The sequence below is a fragment of the Ricinus communis genome, chromosome 9 (assembly GCF_019578655.1).
Source record: "Ricinus communis isolate WT05 ecotype wild-type chromosome 9, ASM1957865v1, whole genome shotgun sequence".
In the NCBI taxonomy this organism is placed as follows: domain Eukaryota; kingdom Viridiplantae; phylum Streptophyta; class Magnoliopsida; order Malpighiales; family Euphorbiaceae; genus Ricinus; species Ricinus communis.
This window is the reverse complement of record NC_063264.1, coordinates 2,829,432-2,853,623: the sequence shown is the minus strand read 5'-3', so window position 1 is coordinate 2,853,623 and position 24,192 is coordinate 2,829,432. Positions and strand designations below refer to the sequence as shown.

Sequence of the window (24,192 nt, the reverse complement as noted above, 5' to 3'; positions counted from 1 at the left end):
TTTTTCATTTCTCATAAGTCATGGTTGCTTTTTCTTTTTTTTTTTTTTTTTTTTTTTTTGATTTTTCATTCTAAAAGGATTTATAATTATTGCTGCAATTATTTCAACATAAAATGATAAAACAGGGCCCCACTAGATATTTTGAAATATAAAACTTATTTCTATAAATACGTTAAAATGCAAGGGCTTTCTTTGAGAAAATAGAATATATTTTATATATATTCACCGTTTGTCCCAACATCACCACCGTACATTAGGCACTATCGAATCCGAATGACATCAAAGATTCATATTTTTCTGAAATTTTTGGTAACTGAATTGATGATAAAAAATATAAGTTACAGTTTGATTCTATTAAGAATTCATATTAAAAAGACGCAAAAGATTAGGATGTCTGGTAAAAACCCAACCAACTACAAAGGAAAATACTCTGTCATTCAAAGGTAAAAGGTTATCCAATTGGTTATCCTATTACTCAATCCAATGTATAACCTTTTTGTTTAAAAAAGCTAAAACTAACATTATTAAGGGAGATGAATCTAAGGCGTATTTGCCTTATTGGTATTACTATTAGATGTAGTATTTATATTAATTCAGTTTTTTTATTATTATTACTGATGATTAAAAATTAATTAAATTAAATATTATATTTGAAAAATAATAAAATATGCTAATGTTTAGTTATAAATTAATTTTTTTTTAAAAAAATTCTTTATTACAAAATAATATGCCTTACATCCATTGACTTGGTTCGATTTAACTGTGTTCAATTAATAATATTAGAATTATAAGAGGCCCATTAGACGATGTAGGCTGCACAATAAGGATAGTCATTCCCTTATATTTATATTCGTCGTAAAAGTAAAATTTCAGCTAGTGAAGAACTAATAATATATATTTATATGAATATAGAATTGTAATTAAATAAATTTATTACATATATTTATCTAAATAAATTTAATAAAATTTAAAAGTTAAATAAAAATACTAGTTATTTACTCGTGCATTACACGACCGTTATTATTATTTTGATTATAAAATTAAAATGGTAGATTTAATTTAATAAGATTTATAATATTTAATACGAATTTATAAAAATTTTAAAAAAACAACAAACTAACTATTTTAGAATATTTTAAATTTTCTTTTAAAATTTTAAAATTTTATTAATACACTAGTATAAAATTATTAGAATTATTTATTAATCAATTATAATAATTAATATATTATTTCTAGGATAGAATATATCATTATCTTATTAAAAAATTATTTATTAGTTAATATAATATATGAAATATAATTAATATATTATTTTTAACATTAAAATTAATATTTAGTTAGAAATATAATTTATAAATTAATAAATTAATAAAAAATTATAAAATTACATACAAATTGAATTATATGTAAAAAAATTAAATATATATATCATAATAAAAAATTTATGTGTCAAAAATTAAACATAGATGACAAAATAATTTTAAATTTCAGAAATTAATATATATATATATATATATATATATAATTAAAAATATTTATTTAAAAAAATATATCACTAAATTTTTTAATTTTATTTTAATAAATAAAGTAAATTAGATATTATTTATATTTGATTAGATAAATTCAATTAGATAGCTCTTGAAAAATTAATCAACGTGTAGTTTACATGTAGAAGTGGAGCTGGCGTAATATTGTCAAAGTAATAAAGAGAAATACGTGTCCCATTGCCGACTGCTGTTTACAGAGAAACAGTATCCAAATTTTATCGATTAATTGCTGATTCGGACTCTGAAACTAAAGAGAGATCATATCATATCATATCCATGTTTTCTTCTACTTCGCATACGCAGCTTCTCTCCTTCTGCTTCTGTAAACCAAGTACACAACGACACCGTTTCTTGCTCCAATCAACTAGCAATGATAATCTTAATCTCTTCAAAAACAGAGGTTTACTCTCTACACTCAGTTTCAGCCATTTACAGGCTGTTCTAAACTCTTCTACTTCTCTAATAACCAAAGAAGAAGAAGAAGAAGAACAATTCGACCCTAAATCGAACCATTTCTTAACACTCCGAGAGCTTTGCCAAAATTACGTCCCGGAGCCAGTTTTGCACAGGTAAAGTTTCAATATTTGAAAAAAAAAAAACAAATTTGATCATTTTAATAGCTCTAACAAATGCAACATTTTTCTTTCAACCTGTTTTAAGGATGGAAGAAATTGGGTATGTGATGCCAACAGATGTACAGAGACAAGCTTTGCCTGTTCTTTTTAGTGGGCAGGACTGTATACTTCATGGCCAGGTTAATTTTGCCTCTTTTTGTAAATTATAAGTCTCTTTACAAAAGAAAATAGCTAATCTAGTTCTTGTTTTTGGATCCCTAGACAGGTTCTGGGAAGACACTTGCGTACCTTTTGTTGATATATTCTGTCATTAATGCTCAAAGGTCTGCTGTGCAAGCACTTATTATTGTGCCTACCCGAGAATTAGGAATGCAAGTGAGGATTCATTTTGGAATTTTTAAGTTTGAAGTTTTTTTTTTTTGTTACTATTGAATTGGATTGTTGTTGCTGTTGATATTATATTTTCTTGGGGAAATAAGGTTACTAAAGTTGCTAGGATGTTGGCTGCAAAGCCAATGGATGTTACTGTAATGGCACTTCTTGATGGTGGGATGTTGAGAAGACATAAGAGTTGGTTAAAGGTGTGGCATTTTTTTTATGTCATATGGCTTGTTAAGTCTTTTTGTTTGTATTGCTGATGTTAAGAGGAGAAAATATGACTTTCAGGCGGAGCCTCCTAAAATTGTGGTGGCAACAATAGCAAGTTTGTGCCAAATGCTTGAGAAACATATATTCAAACTTGATTCAATGCAGGTGCTGGTTATTGACGAGGTAATTCTTCTGGCTTTAGTCTATGTCATATGTTTTCTACATAACTAAAGACTGAAACATGAAAAAAGGCTTTTCTTTTGAGTAGACGTGCCGAGTTTTTGGAAAATAAAACTAAAGTGATCTGAAGGAATGAAACTTTATTTTTCATCCTTTCATTAGGTGGATTTCATGTTCAACTCTTCAAAACAAGTCAGTTCTCTCCGGAAACTTTTAACATCATATTCATCATGCAATAGCCGTCAGACTGTTTTTGCTAGTGCATCCATCCCTCAGCATAGACGATTTTTGTATGATTGCATACAGCAGAAATGGACCAAGGTTTGTTGGATATAGAAACAGTTATTGCTAGAAGGTTCTAATTACTGGGATTTTATACAATGTTGGAACCAAGGTTACTTCCATTCTCCGTATGATTTACAGAGTGATGCAGTTCATGTTCATATTAATCCTGTTCAGCCTATGCCGTCGTGCCTGCAGCATAGATTTGTAGTAAGAAATTTTGGATGATACTTAATCTATTATGCTTCCTGGTTCAATCACTGTGAGCAAATATTCACATTTTATATTGTTGCGACTTTATTTTAACCTGTTCCTGAGTATCATCTTTTCGAATATATATATATATATATATATATATATATTTTTAAGTGTGTTAGTAATGGTGCTTTCTTTCATAGATATGCAGTAAAAACCAGAGGCATCAAATATTGCTCTCCTTGTTGCAGTGTGATGCACCCAAGTCTGGCATTGTTTTTGTTGGCGAGCAGGTTTGTGCAGCATTCTACCTAAATGTACTAATTTTAGAAAATTGATAAAATCACTAAATGTTATCATGACTCATTAGGATGAGCTTAGATTCTGCTTTTAATTCTGAGTAATCTGTAATTTGGTAATGTTGCTTTCCCTCATAATGATAGCCAGAAGAAATCTCCTAGGCACTGTCACCAGTAAAACTGATTTTATATGAATCATTTGTGATCTTGTCTAGCCTGTCAGATAATTATAAGTCTGAGTCTGCTGACAAGCATTAACGAGTAGCATGTAGCAAACGCCAGGCTTTTCTTTTTGAACATCACAAAGGTCAAGTATAGTTGTATGTTAATTTTTAAATTCCATCAATCTCAGTCAAGCCTAAAAAGGTCTCTTCAGCTAGCCGACTGTGTCATTTGTTCCAAGTAATATAATTCTTTATGACAATGAATGAGGTGTGACTGACAAATAGAGTATATACATAAAACTTGTTAAATATAATCATATACTATATCAATATCCTGTCGAACTTCTATATTTCTTTCTTTATGTAAAAGGACAGGCTAGTGTAGTAAATTAATTCATATCATTTTGATTTCTATAGTCTGAGAAATCAAAAAAGGCCGGACATGCTCCACCAACAACTCTCTTGGTTGATTTCTTAGAAACTTCGTATAGTGATTGTTCAGATATCCTTCTTCTGGAGGAAGACATGAATTTCAATTTACGAGCAGCTTCATTATCAGTAAGCGCTATCCACTTTCTTAAGTGCCTGAATATTGATTGTGGCAATTGGCACAGATACCTTGTCTCAATCCATTATTTTAAGCCATTCAAATAAAAAAGTCCTTTCAAATTTTCATTTTAGTTTCTATATTATTTAATCAATTGTTAGAAAGTATTATGAACATGTTGCTAAATACTCTTAATTCTTATTAAGATCCATATACTCATACTGCATAGCATTGCAAAGAAAATACAAATAAAATTTCAAGAAAAATAAGGCGATAAACCATTGACTTGTTAGGGGTAAAGTCCACATTTGGTTGTTTTTGTTTATTATATTATTTTGCTTATTATTTTAATAGAGTTCTGCGTACAGGAAGTAAAGCAGGGAGGAGGCTATCTTCTTGTAGCAACTGATATAGCTGCAAGAGGGGTTGACCTTCCAGAAACAACTCATATATACAACTTTGAGCTGCCGAGAACTGCCGTAGATTATCTTCATCGCGCTGGAAGAACAGGCAGGAAACCTTTTTCAGATGAAAAATGCTATGCCACCAATATTATTACACCAGAGGAGCGGTTTGTTCTGCAAAGATATGAAAATGAACTAATGTTCAATTGTGAAGAGCTTATTTTATAGTTCCAGTGATGATTCAATTTATAATTTTATGGCTGCTTGCTTCTCTTTCCAACCTTCCAGTGTCTTATTCTTCATCTTATGCGATGAAACACATCAATGAGAATTCAGAAGCTCTTACAAAATTAATGGAGACTCGCATGAAAGGGTATCAATGAAAGTAAGAGGGACAATGAAACCTTACCGAAGATATACTATGAATGTTGATTAACTTGTGTAATAATCTCGGTTGAGTCCAAGAACTTGGGTAGGATCTATTTCTATTCCTAATGCAAATCGGGGTTCCCAAGGTATTATGAGAAAGTGCATGTATTGCTTGAAACTATATATCGGAAGTCGATGTCAGTGATTTCATTGAAAAGTGGGAAAAATAAAAGGGTTCTGTTGACGCCAATTCAAGTTTCTCTAACACTTTATTTTCTGGTTTCCATCCTGATCAACAAAAAAAAGGATGGAAGGATGAATAGAACAACTATATTACAAATCCATCTTGAATAACAGAGTTTTTTAATATGATGGTAACACCAGATCTAATGTAGAAGCCTTCTGAAGATCTATCAGCCTCTTGTATGCCCTGCAAAAGTTCAACAAAAAAGCAGAGATTAACAAGTTAAAACAGATTTCAGTCTAAGCTTAGGAATGAAAGGTCCGTCCTGGTAAACTTCCTTCTTTGCTTGTTAACAAGTATGTCTTGTCATGCAACTCTTTTATCATTTACCTAAAACATATAATATATTTAGTTTGCAAAACCATACCTCTGAGTTAGCAATAACTACATTTTTCCCTATTCTGGCATTCTTGTCGATGATACACTCCCTGTATAACATTATCCCACACGAGATGAGGAGAAGAATCCGACAAGAATATTTGATCTAGTGTATTAAGAAGACAGGCCAGGAAATTTAAGCTTTTCTAATACCTGATTTTTGTATTTTCACCTATTCCAATAGGTACTCTTCCTTCAGCTAGCAGTGCTGCTACTTCATCATCAGTTTCGTAGAAGTCAGCACCAAGCATCACTGTATCCTGCATTTGTTTGATCACAAGGGCATACCTCAATTTGCTATATAGAAAGAAAGTTCACGAAAAGACATAGGATTTTAAATTCTGAAGAACAACACTGATATTTCGACGAACCTTTAAATGGACATTAGAGTTTATTCGAGATCTGATACCAACAACACTGTGCTCTATAAAGGAGTTGGTTAGAAAACTTCCATGAGAGATGATTGAATCAACGATCTGCACATAATTAATTAGAAATCATGTTCAAAGTTTAAGAACATAAGTTAGAATCGGACAAATCAATAATGGGGAATTAAAGTGATTAAAGTATACCTTGCAATTTTCAATTTTTGATGGAGGTAAATTTCTTCTTGATGTATACATTGGCTTTGCTGCGTCATAGAAACTAAATCGCGGTGGCTGAAAGTTCCAAAGATACATATAAATAAAGATCATTCATTCCATACAAATAGACCTTTTACATCAGAAGCTCGAGGAATCCCATTGAAAACAACAGAAAAATACGCAATATTCTAACTTACATGCTCCGTGAGGGCAAGGTTTGCCGCAAAGAAGGATTGGATAGTTCCTATGTCTTCCCAATAATCATTGAAGAGATAAGCCTGCTCAAAAAATTCCACTTTGAACATTACTATAAATTCAGCATTGCACAACAGCATCAAAACTAAGAAAAGAAACAGACCTTGATGAAAAATTCTTTTGCTGAGGCTGGGATTATCTCTGATCCAAAGTCATTTGCAGTTGGAAAACGCCATCTGAAGCAACAACAACATCATGGTAGCCAGTAGTCTTTTATTTTAATTCCATGTTAGTGTTAAACCAAAATCATGAAATCACTTGAAATGATTGATACCTCAAAAGATTCAACAGTATCTCCTTCTTGAAGACATATACTCCCATTGAAGCAATGTACGGTTTCTTTTCAGCCTCTTCCTTTGATAGTCCCAAAACTGTTGTGTCAACTGCCTAAAGTGCGCTCAGAAGTTAGCATAACCATCATATTTTCTTCTGTTGAAAGAGGACTTGAACAAAACAGTAACTTACCATTGCCTTCAGGTCAGCCCCTTTAGGCTTTTCACTGAATGAAAGAACTCTTCCTTTATTATCTATGTTCATGAGACCAAAATCTGAGGCACGGCTATCATGAAACAAAGACAAGTCTCAAAAACAGAAAAATACACAAGAGTTACCTAAAATATAAGAAGCCTAATTCTAATAAACTTTGACCTACCTGTCATCCATTGGCAAACAAGAGATGGTGATATCTGCACCACTCTGCCGATGATTCTGATAATGCGGAAATAAATCTTAATGTCTGATAAGCAGTATATGAATGTATAGGCTGAATTCAGTGAAGTAGTGAGCTCAAACATGAACTTAATTGAAGTGTGCCTGTCCTCATACCTGCACAAAATCCATGTAGTCCATACGATACAAGTGATCTCCAGAGAGAACCAGGACATCGTCAATATCCTTACTTCTTGCATCCTACGACATACAAGTGCATTGTAAGAATATATGCATAGCATCCTTGTCCATGAAATTGTCGGATTCAGAAATCAAAGAAATGTAAGTGTGATTTCTTAGATGACATGAGGAAAGTTTAGAAAGGGTTTTGTATAACACATCTAGTACTCTGATGTGCCAAAGAAAAAGATTTGAGTAGCTGTAATGATACCTCGAAAAGCCAATGGAACTGTCTCACAGCATCAGCAGTGCCCTGGAACCACCTCTTACCTGCTTCTCCAGGGGTTTGAGTGGCTGCCAGAACCTAAAAGAGAGGAACATATTTACGCTTTCAGTAACTTTTTTAAAGGACCTACCTTCATGTCCACTTGTTGTTGTAAAATGTGCACTCTTATTCCTGCTAAAGAATTCTAAAAAGTACCTCAACGAAGCCATCTCCAAAATTGATTCCATTTCCAAAGTTATAAGCTCGAGCAAGATGCCTGTTGAGTGATGCTGAGTTAAATTGGGTGAGAATGTAGACCTTGTTGATTCCACTGTTAATGCAGTTGCTCATTGGAACATCAATCAGCCTGTATGCACCTCCAATTGGAACCTATAAAACAATGTTTAGCACCAAATTAAAGGGAACTCTGACTTGAAAAGAACTAACTGTTCCCAAAGTTCGAAACTGTTAAAAAGAGGCTAAACATTAAGGAAATTTTGACAAAAAGGAACTTACAGCAGGTTTGGCACGACGCTTAGTGAGAGGGAAAAGACGAGTACCAGCTCCTCCTCCTAGAATAATTGCCACGACTGTTCTTGGGTCCCTTTTTTCCATTTCTAGGTCTCTTAACTGCACATATAACGTATATATTATATAGAACTCATCAAAAGAAATGAAGTTAAAGGCTATACGATTAATAACGTTTCAAGATTAAAGTTACGGTGACTAATAAATGAAACATTGAGAGTCGCATTCTTTATTTCTTGAAGTATGTTTTAAAGACACAAGCTTAATTTCTACTGACCTTGTAATCTGCTGCTATATTAGTAGTGAGAGACATGGATACATGTTGCTTAACAACCTTGCCACTGCTGCTGTTACTGCTGCTAGTAGTACTAGCTCTCTGATGAAGCTGAGTTAGCTTGAGCTTACTTCCCATTAACTCTCCATTACCAAACTTGACGAGTCTTATGTTCCTTCCTCCGGCCAATCCTGCAGCACCACCATGAAGCTGACCGCCGGCGACTGAAAGGGAGAACCGGCAATCTGCCGATACTGCCATTTTGTTGAAAACTCCAGGGAGAAAATTGGAAAGTGAAGTGAAGGAAAATCTTGCATGTATAGAGCTGTGGAGTACTGGAGAAAGAAGAGGTGCAAAATTTGCTTAGGTGGGACTATAGTATTGGCGAGTCAGTGCCACGTTATCCAAATTCAATTGCATCCACCAATTTGTATGTGTCTGTATTTGTGAGGTAAATCATGTGATTCCTGAAAAGTACACAGCTGTTGTAACTAATTACGAATCACGGAATATTCTACGAGTTGCTGCTGCTCCAAGATTTTTCAAATATGCAATGCAAGAGAAGCCATACCAAGAAATGTAATATTCTATTGTGTAGGACAGTTAAAATTCTAACTGAAATCAATCCTAACTCATAAAATGCCATTAAAATTTCACAATATAAACTATAATAGTGATGACGTCTGCCGATGATGATCATGCTCTGATCATCATTTTATGTGTTTCTGGAGTGATACAGTCTTATTGTTGCTATCCAAAATGATTTCTATGATAATGTGGCAGTTATTGTCGTAGATATACGGCGGTGATGTGGAGGTGATTGGTGGAGAAGACGATGATGGGTCCAAGTGGATCTTAATAATTGTATCTTTTTTGGTTTTTATAACTTAATCAGCGATTTGCTCGGGCGTCGGGCGACTTGTTCGCGACTGTTAAATTAGATATTTCATTTATATGATATTTAATTAAATATATAATAATAATAATTTAATAAAGCTAATGTTAATAATATATGATAAGGATATGATAACTTTATTAGCTTATTAAATAAGATCATGATTATATTTATATAAATTGATATTAAATTTTTCATTAATATTTAATAGACTATTTTTATATTTATTATAAAATAATATCTTAATTAATGTTTAATATAATAATTTATATAAAAATATCAATTTCATACCAATAATTTATTTACGAAAAATAAGTGTTTATCAAGATTTTGTTTCTATATTTTAAATTTTTTTTATATATCTGAATATTTATATAAATAAAGATACATTATGATTCTTACTTGTTTACCTATTTAGATGTATCGTTTGTATTAGTTAATTCTTAATTATAGATAGTTAATGATAGTAAGTAATAAATATATTTAATAAATAAGATAATTAGTTTTATTTAGACTAATCCGGCCTTGTAAGATAAAATGCGCAGAACAGGAGAAAAGAATCTTGATGTAAATGTTCCGACTTTTATCAGAGTCCATAATACGTTATCGTTTTATGTCGGTTGGCAAATGCTTCTGAGTAAAGAAAATGGAGGCAGATGCACAGTAACTAACACTCAACCAAAGAAAGTAACAATCTTCCTAACTTCCACTTGAAAACCTATCACCCATTTTCTCTATTCTCTCCTCTTCTGGATTCAACAGCAAACATAATAATAATGGCAACTTCTTCAAGATTCTTTCCTCCTCCTCTTCTTCTTCTTCCATTCTTTCTCCTCTGTGTCATTTTAGTCAATCACCAAGTTAACTGTGATGGTAAGTAAGCTTTTTTCAATCCTTCACCCGTAGGCTCTCAAGAAACGGTTTATATTTTTTTGGTCTTGATATTCAGTTTTTCGTCTTCCGTATATCTGTCTTTTCTTTCAAGTGTTTTCTTGAAATGCCAAGTTAGATGAGATCTGATCGATAATAGTTGACTTGGGAGTGTTTGCTTTTGCTAATTAAATCAAATGTAGTGTCTTTTTTTATAGAATATGTATAGTTGGATTGTATAATAATCTGCGGTGGTTGCTCTTTTTCCTGCTAAAACTAAAGATCTATATTATGAAACTAGTTTACTTGTTAACAGAGTAGATTTTTGTATTATATTGTGAGTTCACAGTGACAAAATTGCTTGTGGGCTTAGTTCAATCCAACTAAGCAAAGATTTAATTCAACTACTTAATTTAAGTTGATCTTCATCTGGGTTTCCATGGCCTCGATTTGCAAATGCGAAACCTAGAATAGTATAATCAGAACCTGCAAACCAAATAGTTCCTAGCAAATTTATATAATGGTCAAGGCAATGCTTGTCCACTATTCTGACGTTATTTGAAACTTTGGGTCCTTAGTTTTGTTATCGTTTCTTTTTGTCTTTTTGTTTTTCAAAGTATGCACAAGAGTTGGATTTTGGACTGCTACAGTTGGAAATTCATATCTATTTGAACAGGGTCGTCTTTGTGCTCGTTGAGAGGAACAAAAATCTATGTTTATTTGGTTGACAGGCTACTCTATCCAAAAGTTTAGGCGATTAAAGTTCGAAATCGTATTGATTTGTGTTAGATTTGGCATTGGAGAAAATTCTCTTATATCCAGCATCCACATCCCAGTTGTTTTTACCACCTCTCCTGACTTATCTTGGATAATGTGTGACAAATTAGAACTGTCTGGTCATTGAGGCCATTGTGGAGGATTAGTGGAAGCTTTGAATTTGTAATTAATCAATAGCTGATACTGTAGTCACTTTATCTCATATCCAAGATTAATTAAATAACTAACCTGCATTGCAGATTCTGTTCCTAAAACCAAAGATCTGGCATGTCTAATCCCCAACCCCATAAAGCACAGCCATATTTAGGTAGATCATTTAAAGCTGTACCCATCTTATTCTAAGCTGTAAAAAGGAACTTCATGCATCTATTTCTTCAAAATCTTACTAGTTCATGATTTTTTTTACTTTAAATGTTTTAGAATTGCATTTATCTGACAAGTCTTTGGGACTTGATAAATTGCTGTTTGGAGGTTGCCAAGTTTTGTAAATGTGCTTTCCAAGTTAAGGGGAAAAAGGTATAAGTTGCTCAACTTGTGTGAATTTGGTAATGTTCATTTCTCTAACATATCTTTTTATTCTAAGTTTCTATCATAATTGCTCTTTCTAGTAATCCATTTTCTGTTATTGTTTTGTGGGTAAGTAAATGTCTGCTTGCAATGGTTAGTGGAGTAGTTCTCTTAAATCCACCATGTTTGCAGACTTCAGAGTACGAGTTAATGCATGTTGCAATAATGCAAAGGAATTGTAGACTGGTGCTAATATCCATTGACATTTGCTGTATTTGGTGACTTTCTGATTCCTATAACTGAGATCTGGAAACTAACCTTCCCATCTCCATGATTTTCCTGCAGAGGAGGATACACTTTTGGAAGGTATCAACAGCTACAGAAAATCCTTGAATTTGACTACTCTTACAAAGAATGAGAATGCAGAATGTCTTGCAGAAGAACTAGCTGATCAATTTAAGAATCAGCCTTGTACAAACACCACAGGCTCCAACACTGTGCCAGGCACTGAGCAGCAATTCCATAATTATGAAAGTCTTTTAGCTAAATGTCATTTAAATGTGTCTAACACAAGGGATGGACAGGCAATGCCAGCCTGTGTTCCTAATTTGGATCCAACCCTTGTACTCGCTAACTTCACAGGTAGTCAATACTCGAGTTATCTTAATGACACTAAGTATACAGGAGCTGGGATTGGTTCCGATGGTAATTGGATTGTCATTGTGCTGACCACCAGCGATCCTGAGGGAAGCTTTGTGACTTACAACGCAGCCAGCCTGACAATCAAGATGGGTGTCATCTCTCATCTACTGTTTTTGTTGGGGCTTTTGCTTATTTTTGTAATCTAAGTGGGATTACCATTGGTTCACCTTATTATCAATCAGAGGGCACCTTCTAATCATATTTTTGTTGCTCAGTGTGGGAAAAGATAAAAATACCACCGATGTTTACTTGCTATTAGCAAAATACTTATTTTCAATACCGCTACAGACTTTGTAATGTTTTCTGTTTTCCCGGTTTCCTTGTGAGACAAGTACTATAGAAAAGCTGTTTCATCCACGGCATCTTCTCTGTTGTGTGTTCTCTGATGTGATTTGATTTGTCAAGCATTCATGCTGACTCCGGTCAGCTTGTTTGTCTGTTTGTTTATATCCAATACCATAGCAGGTGCACCGTGATTTATGACCATGATAAAACGGCTAGAAGCCAATAACCTGCTTCTTGTTTTCTAGTTCTGCTGGTTGAGGAGAACCATATAGAGATTAGGACTATTCGATTTAATCATAAAGAGGAGTTTGAGAGATGCAATCCTATTCCGATGAGAAAAACAATGTCAGTTCTTTTACGTCAATGTGAATACACAAGTTATTCATCATCCATTATACATTATTGATTTATAGAAAGAGAATAGCAATAGTTTAGATTCCCTTTTTGCTACGAATTCAATTTTCCTCCCTGCGAAACATAACATCGTTTCCACTTTTCAATCATCTAGCATCCAGTGTATTTTACTGCATCTGCAACAATATTCCCTTCCAAGATGGGCATATTTGGAGGAGCCTATTCATTTACAATGTATTTGATTCTTATTGCTATTACACACTCTTTAGTCTGGTATGTGTGCTTACCAGATACTTTCTAAGTGCAAGGATTAGGACCCAAGTAGTCTTTGCAAGCTTCTCTTTTATCATCAGAAGTAAAGCCGAGCTTAATATAGTTTTCAGGTTTTGGGCTGGCAATCCTTTGAAGAAACCCCACAAGCCTTCCCTTTTCCAGATGGCACGCATTGCAGCTGAAATTGTCCTCTTTGTTCTCAGTTCAGTATCCCCAATCCCATTTTCATCTGAATCCGCAGCCTGAAGCATCACCTTACATCTGCAAGAACTCACATCTTAGTCAAGCCAACAGAATTGAACCATGTCTTGCATAAGAGGAATGTCCCACAAAAGAACTGTACATTCATTTAATGGAACATCTAACGATGTATTTGTGGATAAGAGACGTGTCAATGCATAGTGGGACACTTAAGAGTGTTGTGAAATGAATGGACAGCATACCTAATAGCTGGGTATGTGATGCATGTTGCAAAACACTTTGAAACTGCACCCAAAACAAAAGCAGAAAAGGCAGAAAGAGATTCTGGAGACAAATCTGTAACAGATTTTCTGCTGAGCTGCTGCTTCAACAGTCGTTGTTTCAACTGATCAAATGCAGTGTACTGTAAAGTAAAACAAAGATTCTCCTTTCAGCTTAATAGATAAGTTCAGAAGCTCAAGTAACTCTTACTTGGATTCATCCAAAAATGTAAACCAGAGATCTAGGCTAGAAAATCATAGGTAAAAAGACAATAGTCCTTCCAGGAAAATGATCAAAATAAGGCACCAGCCTACCCCCACTATCTATGGCCCCAAGGTGCTCAGTCCAAAAAGTCAGATGGTAATACCACGTTTTTATTCCCTGCACCTAAATACAAAATCACTTTGGAAACACAAAATCAACCCTGGTCTTTTCAAGAGATTGACAAGGGCAAAACGGGGTGCAAAAGACAGCCCTTCTTTCAAGTTCCTCCTTACAAACAATAACCTGATACCAAAAACAGAGTCAAGATACCTGAATGGCTGGATTTGATGTCAGAAGAATTGATATGCCAAGACCATCAAAAGCCTCACTCCAGGTGCCCTCGGAAAGAGTTTCCCAAAGTCCTTTGGATTTCCCAAATGCACTTGTTTGCATCCTTGAGGCTGCTGTATCCAGAGGCTACAAAATGTACAGAGACTAGAATACCTTATATTTGGAAATTTAAATATTTACTGAAAGCTGCAACAGATGATAAGAGAAAGTTGATACACCGTGAACTAGAATATAAAGTGATTTTTAGAATGATTGAAGAAAGGAACTATACACAGCTCTTAACCACAATGAATGTAAGCTTATGCCATTCACATTATTGTCATCAGCATTTTCATGAATCTTTAATGTCTAGTAATGAATATCCTCTAGCCACACTGATTTTCAGTTTAATATCTCAGCCGACAGAAGTCAAACACCATGTGATACAACAGAAACACCAACAATAAACTAGTTTAAGTATATATTTATTCTTAAAAAGCCAGAAAAGAAAAGGGAAAACAATGACATGAACATATGACTCACCTGAGTCACTATGACAGTACAAGCACCAGCAGCAGCAGCAACTATCAAGTTCGCCTTAGTTCCAATCCTTTTGTTCCCCGTTTTCTCTAAGTACCAGCGCCTAAAAAGGCTATACTCATAGAAATATATAAATGAGGAAATGAAGGACTGAAGATTCTTTGTTCCAAGGCCCTGGTACAATGAAAGAACGCGACCAGTAGAAAGTGCCTCCCAGAAAACATCAGAAACATTCCTGCGTAAAGCACAGCCATCTGTTGTTGGTGTTCTTCCCTCAATAGAAGTCTTCAAATAGCTAATTACTTCAACTAAAAGGCCATGTTATGGCACTAGAATAGGAGTGCATTTAGAATCCTTAGAACAAGATTCCATTGTTTTAATGTTGTTAGATATGAATGAGTTGGAATTAAGTTGAATCAACATCTATTTTTAAGACTAATTCTTCGGATGGTCACTAAAATTTATCTAGTTACTGATTCTTGGCATCTGGACATCTATTTCCATTCCCATTCCAATTTCTAGAGTAACAAACATGGCATTAGAGTTCAGAAGCCATGCCTAAAGTTAAGCAGATAGCATTTCCATGCATCGGTAAAGTAATTCCTTTGTAAAAGTGAGAATAACAATTCTCCTAATAGTTACCATTTTTAAAATTTCTCTACAATCCTGCATTAACAACAGGAGGATAAAACAACTCCCCTTATTCAAGTATGACATCTCAATTTATTGTTCAATAAGATAATGTAAAATAACATATTAAAAAATGTTGGAAAATATCCTTATTCTCCAACCAAATATTAATCAAGAATCAATCAGTATACAAGATGATTAATCCATGAACTGCACAAAAATAAATAAATGAATAAACGACACTGCAAAAAGATTGCTTAAATAACAATAAATGGGATCCAAGCCAACAAAATAGTGTACCTATACTTCCTTTGATGTTTAGCACTAAGCTCAGCTTGATATTTAGTTTTGCAGGTATCAAGAGGATACAAGATAGTGGTGCTAACTAGAGAAGCAATAGCTCCGGATGTTGCATCCGTCAGGGACTCCAGATCAAAAGCCATGTCCTTTTTCTTCGTTTCTTCACAAGTGAATTCCTCTAAATAAGCAAAGCCCAATACATAGAAATTGAAGAGTAAGGAGTTTATGCTAAAAACATTAAGAATTGGGTACGGTTGTGTTATTGGGCAGTGGAGTGTGGAAGAACTGAAAGTGACGCAGAAAGAAACAGATATAGAGATGATGTTTTTCTTGGTTTGGTGTCTATGTATCTTTTTGGGAACTGGAAACGTGAAAATGCTTCTCTCTTCGTTATTGTTGTTGTTGTCTTTAAACGGTGTGCTCTGGTTCAACTGTAACATCGACGGTCTTCTTTTCAATCTCATTTTTTACTCTGTTTCTGTTGATTTTATAATTACCTGATCTGTTCATTTGCAGGAAAGTTTAAAAAGGAATATAAGTTTTTTTTTTATTAGTTTCGTTGGTTTTTATTATTATTTCTCTACAATAATTTTATCAAATTTTTTATTAAAAGTAATTATTTATTAATAACTAAATCTATATTAATTAATAAAAGAATATATATCTGATAATCATTATTAAACTAAAAATAAAATAAATTATAATTTAGAAAGTATTAAAAGAATAAAAACTAGGAAAAGGTGTTGTATTTCATAATTATTAGCACTAGCTCCAAGTTTTAATACAACAGATTGAGATTGAGACTGAGACTGAGTTTTCTTATTTTAATTTTAGAAATGAAAGAAATTATTTATTTTGGATTACCATTGTTAATAACTGTCTGAGGAAAATATTACTTTTTTTAGAAAAATCTATTCTTTCCCAAACATCCTGAATTACAATCTAAATTTTATTTTCTAATTATCAATTTAGTACATAATGATTAAAATATCATTTATCATTTAAACTTAACTATTATTTTATGCAATTAATTCTATAATTCTTGACTTTTAAATTATAATTTTTGTATAAGATTTAATAAATATATATAAAAGATATTGATAGAACATCTCTCAATTTTGTATTTTAACGTCAAGAAATTAAATTTAAGACAATAATTTAGTGAAAAGTAAAATTACTAATATTAGTGTCAAAAATAAAAAGCAAAAACATAAAAAAAAAATTATATAAAAATATTTTAAATGTTCTTTTAATCAACAAAAAATATGAAGATATATGATTGTAATATAATCAAGTGTAATTATATGAATTTCTTTTTACTACGAAATATTCAAAAAAGTCTAACTTCATAATTAAATTAAAAAAATTGAATCAAATATAAAATTATTTTTATATAAAGTATAAACATCTAAAAAAAATTTTAATTACAATTGAAATTTAAACTCAAAATAATAATGACGTTTGCTTTCAAAATAAAAGTCTTAAATTTGATTTATTTTTACTGTGTTAGATAAATTATTATTTTTATAATATATATAAAAAAATAATTCTTCCAGTTTATGATAATTCACTTAACAAAAAAAAAAAAATCCAATTCCAATCCACGTCATGAAATAGCATAGCTTATTTTGACTTCACGTTGAAATCTTAGTTTGAGAAACTTATTATTGTGCATTAGACAAACAGCAACACGTATGCAAATGAAAAGGAAAAGAATAGAATAGGAAGGAAATGAAATAAATAAATCTAATTCGAAAAGAGGGGAATAATGCAAGAAATCACAAGAATCGCAGTCACAAACATGAAGAAACAAAAACTAGAGGACCATAAAGCAAACAAATCACCAATCATTTTATTAGATTTCTTTATTTTCAAAAACAGATCCCTCACTCCCCCTTTTCCCTCCCTTCAAATCGCACACACTCGCTCACTCTCTCTCTATCTAACGTCTCTTTTTTTTCAATTTCCTCTTCTCATTTCTCTTTCAAATCAAACCAAACAGAACCATAAACCAAAGCCGAAGAAAGAAAAACCCTAACAAAATCTGCCACTAAATGCAAGACCTCTTTGGATCGGTTCGCCGATCCTTAGTTTTTAAATCAACTTCAGGAGACGATGGAGGATTCACTGGTTTTGTTGAAAAGATCGGTTCCAGCATTCGTAAATCCCGAATCGGTCTCTTTTCTAAGCCGCCAGCTCTTCCGCCCTGTAAAAAGGATGATACGCCGCCGATCCGGTGGCGGAAAGGAGAGTTGATTGGTTGTGGTGCTTTCGGTAGGGTCTATATGGGAATGAATCTTGATTCTGGAGAGCTTCTCGCTGTTAAACAGGTTCACTGATTTTTGTTTTCCATGAAGTAATTAATTTTATTAATGTTTTTTAATTATATGATATTAGTTGAGTTTTTGTTGTGTTTTTCTTCAACAGGTTTTGATTGCGGCTAATAGTGCTTCAAAAGAGAAAACGCAGGCAAGTATTTTGTTTGAATTTCAATGTTCAGTGTATTTTTTTTTTAATGTTTTGATATTGCTTGTGAGAAATGGGATCTTAACTAAAACATTAGCTTGGTTTATTGAATTAGACGTAGAAGTTTATAGACTTTAGTTTTAGCAAGTGTTCGCACTGTTAATCGAGTGTGCATTTTGTTTTGAATGCGGAACAGTCTCACATGAGGGAGCTTGAGGAAGAAGTGAAGCTTCTAAAGAATCTTACACATCCGAATATTGTTGTAAGTCTGACATTTTAAGTCTACAGTGCTAGTGACTTTTATTATTGCTCAACTGATTTTATTTACGTCTCCCTGTTAGAGATATTTGGGAACTGCTAGAGAAGATGACTCATTGAACATTCTGTTGGAATTTGTCCCGGGTGGTTCCATATCATCTCTTTTGGGGAAATTTGGGTCCTTCCCTGAGTCGGTAACTGATTTTTTTTTTTTTTCTAATTATTATTTAGCTTTTGAATTTTAAATTCTGGGTAATTGAAATGTTGATTTTATTTCTTAAAATTGTTTACCAAGCAGGTTATACGAATGTATACGAAACAGCTGTTGTTAGGACTAGAATATCTTCATAAGAATGGTATCATGCATAGGGACATAAAGGTATTGTTTTCTTGTCCTAAGCACGTTGTATGTAGGATGCATTAAGATCGGAATCATCTAACATTTGGCATCTTTCACTTCAGGGGGCAAACATTCTGGTTGACAACAAGGGATGCATTAAACTTGCTGACTTTGGAGCGTCCAAAAAAGTAGTTGAACTGGTATACATATCATTCTATTTGTTTAAAATTTTAGTATGCTTTGTGAAATTTTTTTGGGTGCCATACTGAGGTTGCCATGTTCAGGCTACTATAAATGGTGCCAAGTCAATGAAGGGTACTCCATACTGGATGGCTCCTGAAGTTATTCTCCAGACTGGGCATAGCTTGTAAGAGCAATTTTCATTTCTTTTATCTTTCATGGAAGACCATGTGTATTCCTTTTCCATTGTTGGAGTATATTAATTTGATATTCAATTTCTAAGCTCTGCTGATATATGGAGTGTTGGATGTACTGTGATTGAGATGGCTACTGGAAAACCACCATGGAGCCAGCAGTATCAAGAGGTACTCGCTTGATAACTTCGTTGCATACTTTATCAGTTTGATTCATATGTAAAGAACTGCCTACACTACTCCAATCAGTACACTGTGCTCCATAATCTTGCAATCTAAGAATGGGTGTGTTTTCAGGTTGCCGCCCTCTTCCATATTGGGACAACTAAATCTCATCCTCCTATTCCTGAACACCTCTCCATCGAAGCAAAGGACTTTCTGTTGAAATGTTTGCAGAAGTACAGTCATTAAATTTATGCATTCCTTCTCTTCATTTTCTTTCCTTATCTTTTTGGTATTTCATTTGCTTCTGAAAGGATTGTTGACTCATTTGTTTTTATCTAGAAGTTGCAATAAAATTTTAGTCAGAAATTAATGCCTTTTTTTTATATTCAAATTTCACTATTATCATCTCATATAAATCGCGGCATGTTTGTAGGGAGCCAAATTTAAGGCCTACGGCATTCGACTTATTGCAGGTAACTATTATGAACATTTATTTCCTTATCAAACCTTTTTCTGATGAAGCTGCAATAAAGATCCTTTAAATTTTGAGTTGAAGTGAATGAAAAGGGAGACAAGGGATGAGAATTGTTTGATGAAGAGTGAAGAAAGTGAGGCAGGTTAGCGAAAAGAATTAATTTGCTGAGAAATAGATGCAATGGGAGCTTATACAAGATAAACATTTTACCTGTTTGTTATAATAATGGTTGGTCACTTTTCAACACGAGTCTTTTCTCAAACTCATGGATCCAAAGATTTTTCTGGAAAAATTTAAATTGTACCACTGAGATTTACCTTAAGGTTTTCATAACTCAAAAAATACATTTTTCACATGGTAGTGCTTTTCTCTAACATGTGCAGCATCCATTTGTCACTGGGGAGTATCATGAACCGCATTTAGTATTCCGCAGTTCTGTTAGGGTAAGTAAAATAAAATTAATTGATTTTACTTGTACATTTTCTTTTACCTTACATCTGTAACCATTGTGTTTTTGCTATCTTCAGGAATCTGGGAATCTGATGGCAACTACTGGGTTGAATATTAAGAACTCGTAAGCTATTTATTTAATTGTATACCGTGTTTGTCAGTGTGTTTGTATCATACATTGACGCTTGAAAATATATTGATGGTGCAGCGTGAACCCTGTGATTATGTCAGCCTGTGCTGGCTTGAAGGATGTTTGTGGAATGAGTAGTTCGAGGTCCTCAATTAGATACCCTAACAATATTACAAGATCAGGTTTCACCTGGGGCGAAACCAATATTGATGATGATATGTGTCAGATAGATGATAAAGATGATTTTGTTGTCAGTCCATCCGCTAGGTTCAAGTCTGCCTTTGCGTCAGCTGATCTAAATAAGGTGATGAATGCTCTGGTTTCAATCATGCAGTTCAGATGTTTGTATTTTACAATCAGCATAATTGATTTCTTTTTGGACTAGAGCTTCAATCCCATGTGTGAACCAATTGATGAATGGACATGCAAGTTTGATGAAAGTCCAAAGAGAGGTGGAATCAACTTGTCATCTAGTCAGTCACTCCATGACATTGCTGACATCCCTGCAGAATCTGGTAAAGAAGAGAACGACTTCACATTTCCATGTGGACCAGTAGCCACCGAAGACGATGATGAAGTTACGGAGTCAAAAATTAGGGCCTTTTTGGACGAGAAGGTACCATATTTGTTCACTAAGACCTTTCATTCTATGAATTAATGCTGGAACAGTCATGTCTTATTATTTTGCATGACTTTAAAAATCACAACTGGAATATGTAAGATACTGCAGTCAAAAGTGTGCCAGGCGTTCACCTGGACACTGAGGCATGGTATTTTCTGGTGCCTCTTAGTCCTCAAGGGAACTTCTCTAAGGCATTCACATTTAATGGCTTGGAAAAGGGCCCTGGATAAGGTAAGAGGTACTAGGGGCTAGTGATGCTGGCATGAATTTAACATTTCCTGCCTATGGCACTCTTTCCCATGTGTGATGTTGAAGGAGAGCTTTTTTCTCTGCATTCATTGCTTCAACTAGATATTGAAATTGGCCTTTGGTTGAAGGTGGTGATTCTGAAAACATCTTTTTAATCTTGAATATACCATAGAAAAGTTTGTCTAGTATTTTCTTATATTTTCATTTGGTAAAAATGTTTGTTAGCCTTTCACTAGAGTTGTTTGATAGAAATTTTAGTACTTGTTCTGTGAAACTTGAATAATAGGCTTTAGATTTGAAGAAGCTGCAAACGCCTCTGTATGAAGAGTTCTATAACACGTTGAATGCGGCGGGTCTTGCAAGTGCTGTTGGAAGTACAAATACTGAAAATATCACAAATCTACCTACCTTACCCCCCAAAAGCAGGTCACCTAAAAGGTTACCAAGCAGGAGATTCTCCATAATTGAAGCCGCCAACACCGCCAGTACTCGTAGTAGCAATAAACAAATATTAAATGACAGTAGTATCCATGATCGAGCTTTACAGGAAATTCAGCCACCTCAAGTCAATGAGTGGAAAGGGATGCTTCTTGATGCGCAGAAAGAAGCAATTACTCCTAGGTTGTTTGCTCTCACTTGATGTATTTTTAGGTTATTTTTGTTGAAGAATCATGTCTTTCTCATTCTTTATCTGAAATTTGTTTAATTTGCAGTGCAAGCTTCTCTGAGAGGCAAAGAAAATGGAAAGAAGAGCTTGATGAAGAACTTGAAAGAAAACGAGGCAAGTTATATGATCTTTACTATCAGAAATATTAATTTCCTTCTCCTCTGTGTTGCAGTAAAAGAGCAGTCTTACCATATACCAATTGCTATGGTGGCAAACTGTTTGGCTGAACTTTACTGATAGCATTTGATTTCTATCTTAATGCTTCAACACTTAATAGACTCCTTGAACTCTCCAAACTCAGCATGATTTTAACTGAATATTTGATGGGTGGATTTGCCTCAATAAGGTCACTTGGATGGATTATGTCGAAAAAGAACGTTGAGGCCCTAACTAGGAGAGATTTTCACGCAAATGATTAGTTGGAAAGACAATATAATTAGTTACAATGCAAATGTGCAAAGTAAATTTTAGGCCAAATTATAAGCGATAATCATAAAAGACATATTTACACCTTAAAACAAAGTGAAGTTGGAGAATGTCCAGCCTGTGATGCTGAGACTCACATGACTAAATATGGTTTGGTTCTTTAGTTTGAGTAAACCTAGATTTGATTCTCGAGTTCTTCTCATCGGATGACATTTTGTGCCTCTTGCAGAGATGATGCGCCAGGCAGGAATAGGTGCAAAGACATCTTCTCCCAAGGATCAGATCCTAATTCGACAAAGAGATCGATTACGGTTTGTGTTCCCTGGCAAATAAATATACACATGTACTTGTATTTTTATTATTGCACAATGGAAAAACTAGTGCTTTTCCATGATGAGTTTTTAATGTATGTATTTATATCCGGTGAAAAGAGTGTCTAATAAGATATAGTAGCCACAGGCAATCTTCTGCCTCATTGTATTGTGTCCTTGTGGTTCATCAGCTGTGTGTTTTTTTTCTTTTTCTTTCCTTTCCCTTTTCTCCTACCCATTTTGAAGTTAGTTAAAGTTGTAAGTTGCGAGATTCAAAATAGAAAGTATTCCTGAGTTTGTTTTTGAAGTGTAATTATGGAATCATTATATGAACTACAAAAAATTGTTTCAGCAAATAAGCTGACAAGATACAGTGTGGAAAGATATATGTTTGGTATGAGGAAGTCACTTTATAACATTTGTTACAAGAGTGGCTGCATACTGGTTGTTCATCTCAAAAAGTGTAATATAGGAGATCATTTGATTGGAGAAAGACATTGGACAATACAGTTCTGAGCCATTTCAAATCTGTCTCAATTGCATCGTTCAAAGAAGCCCTGTGCTGAGATTCATAGCCAGGCTCAGATAGATCTACCATACCATCACATTCACAGCTTAAGGTCACTATCATTCCAAGAATCATGTTACTTTTCTTTAAAGGTTCCTATTTTTATTTGTTGCAAGTTTCAGGCCCATGACTTAAAAGCTTCCAACCAATATAGAGGGCTGCTGCTGCTGATTTTCTCTACACGTGACTAGTAGACAGCCAATAGAAATTGGGCCATAGTGTGTTCTTTTCTGTTTGCGCTGTTGGATTTCAATTCCATCAATTAGATCGACCACGTAAGCGAGTAATTTTGGTCAAAAAAACTTGCGAATTTCCTTGCCTTTATGGTCAAAAAATGTCAATTTTCTTGCAACCGAAGAATTTGAATGTTCAAATTGAAAGCCAACCGACAAGAAAATTTTATAGATTGAACAAACCAAGCCGAGATTCGTGGAAGCCTTATCACTTGTTCAGAATAAGTCACGAGCTTCAAGTATCCACTACCCAGACCTTTTTTGACCTGCTGCAATCTTGATTGTATCTTACATGTTCACTTTTTTAGCTATTTCATTTCAATTTTATTTTTCTTCCCTTATAGGAGTTCTACTGCTCGTGGCACATAATATGGTAGTCATTCCAGTCATCTACTATAAAAATAATTAATTTTTTTTTTTATTTTGATTTTTGCCTTGTTGTTTAGATAATTCAATAAATAGATTTAATTTTTTGAAGGACTCATTTTTCTTTGAATTGCTAACCAAAACTATGCCTTTGGAAATCCGGTAGGAGAACATAGAATCCGTTTGAACGTTTGTCAAGCAATTAGAACATGGAAAAAAGTAGGAAATATGGTGTTTTATAATCCTTCATACATAATATATGAAAAATGTTTGAAGGGACTGGATGATTTCAGCTTGAACATGGCGTACTCAGGTGAAAAATGTGATTAGCAATTAATCCTAATTGAGACAAAAGGAACCGTATTCTAACCATTTCTTTCTTGCAATTGTTTAATATATTGACAACTAAAAACAAAAGAGAGCATGCACATAGCAACTTCTTGATTGTTCGCATCTA

At 33.7% G+C, this 24,192-nt stretch overlaps 5 protein-coding genes across 11 annotated transcripts; 3 read left to right on the top strand and 2 right to left on the bottom strand.

Annotated features, from left to right (window-relative positions):
- Positions 1 to 1,709: 1,709 nt before the first annotated feature.
- On the top strand, positions 1,710 to 5,061 carry LOC8271602 (DEAD-box ATP-dependent RNA helicase 58, chloroplastic). 6 transcript variants are annotated; one of them, XM_002517149.4, is made up of 10 exons: positions 1,710 to 2,116; positions 2,208 to 2,301; positions 2,384 to 2,497; positions 2,602 to 2,703; positions 2,789 to 2,893; positions 3,053 to 3,211; positions 3,314 to 3,382; positions 3,571 to 3,660; positions 4,248 to 4,388; positions 4,746 to 5,061. In XM_002517149.4, the coding sequence occupies exons 1-10, from the start codon at positions 1,824 to 1,826 to the stop codon at positions 5,007 to 5,009; spliced, it is 1,431 nt and encodes a 476-aa protein (XP_002517195.1). In that variant the 5' UTR covers positions 1,710 to 1,823; the 3' UTR covers positions 5,010 to 5,061. The 6 variants fall into 6 exon arrangements, with proteins under 6 accessions (XP_002517195.1, XP_025012746.1, XP_025012745.1 ...); XM_025156978.2 differs by having other exon boundaries at positions 1,745 to 2,116; positions 4,732 to 4,888; XM_015718025.3 differs by having other exon boundaries at positions 2,027 to 2,116; positions 2,388 to 2,497.
- A 272-nt stretch (positions 5,062 to 5,333) lies between these two features.
- On the bottom strand, positions 5,334 to 9,025 carry LOC8271603 (glucose-1-phosphate adenylyltransferase large subunit 3, chloroplastic/amyloplastic). The gene is made up of 15 exons (XM_002517150.4): positions 8,510 to 9,025; positions 8,221 to 8,334; positions 7,921 to 8,094; positions 7,711 to 7,803; positions 7,437 to 7,520; positions 7,264 to 7,319; positions 7,077 to 7,170; positions 6,886 to 6,998; positions 6,715 to 6,787; positions 6,554 to 6,634; positions 6,345 to 6,431; positions 6,144 to 6,248; positions 5,926 to 6,032; positions 5,762 to 5,822; positions 5,334 to 5,580 (listed from the first exon to the last, which is right to left on the bottom strand). The coding sequence occupies exons 1-15, from the start codon at positions 8,765 to 8,767 to the stop codon at positions 5,479 to 5,481; spliced, it is 1,602 nt and encodes a 533-aa protein (XP_002517196.1). The 5' UTR covers positions 8,768 to 9,025; the 3' UTR covers positions 5,334 to 5,478.
- Positions 9,026 to 9,988: 963 nt separating this feature from the next.
- Positions 9,989 to 12,614, top strand: LOC8271604 (uncharacterized GPI-anchored protein At3g06035). The gene is made up of 2 exons (XM_048379446.1): positions 9,989 to 10,274; positions 11,901 to 12,614. The coding sequence occupies exons 1-2, from the start codon at positions 10,178 to 10,180 to the stop codon at positions 12,401 to 12,403; spliced, it is 600 nt and encodes a 199-aa protein (XP_048235403.1). The 5' UTR covers positions 9,989 to 10,177; the 3' UTR covers positions 12,404 to 12,614.
- A 260-nt stretch (positions 12,615 to 12,874) lies between these two features.
- LOC8271605 (peroxisomal adenine nucleotide carrier 1) lies at positions 12,875 to 16,173 on the bottom strand. Its single transcript, XM_002517152.4, has 5 exons — positions 15,636 to 16,173; positions 14,709 to 14,940; positions 14,166 to 14,312; positions 13,613 to 13,773; positions 12,875 to 13,430 (listed from the first exon to the last, which is right to left on the bottom strand). The coding sequence occupies exons 1-5, from the start codon at positions 16,097 to 16,099 to the stop codon at positions 13,151 to 13,153; spliced, it is 1,284 nt and encodes a 427-aa protein (XP_002517198.1). The 5' UTR covers positions 16,100 to 16,173; the 3' UTR covers positions 12,875 to 13,150.
- A 1,215-nt stretch (positions 16,174 to 17,388) lies between these two features.
- LOC8271606 (mitogen-activated protein kinase kinase kinase NPK1) lies at positions 17,389 to 22,881 on the top strand. 2 transcript variants are annotated; one of them, XM_025157001.2, is made up of 17 exons: positions 17,389 to 17,965; positions 18,063 to 18,104; positions 18,298 to 18,363; positions 18,443 to 18,553; positions 18,658 to 18,738; positions 18,822 to 18,899; positions 18,984 to 19,066; positions 19,163 to 19,244; positions 19,371 to 19,471; positions 19,672 to 19,706; positions 20,092 to 20,156; positions 20,241 to 20,287; positions 20,372 to 20,597; positions 20,679 to 20,909; positions 21,451 to 21,785; positions 21,878 to 21,945; positions 22,487 to 22,881. In XM_025157001.2, the coding sequence occupies exons 1-17, from the start codon at positions 17,690 to 17,692 to the stop codon at positions 22,588 to 22,590; spliced, it is 2,031 nt and encodes a 676-aa protein (XP_025012769.1). In that variant the 5' UTR covers positions 17,389 to 17,689; the 3' UTR covers positions 22,591 to 22,881. The 2 variants fall into 2 exon arrangements, with proteins under 2 accessions (XP_025012769.1, XP_015573431.1); XM_015717945.3 differs by having other exon boundaries at positions 17,391 to 17,965; positions 19,672 to 19,711; positions 20,097 to 20,156.
- Positions 22,882 to 24,192: the final 1,311 nt, after the last annotated feature.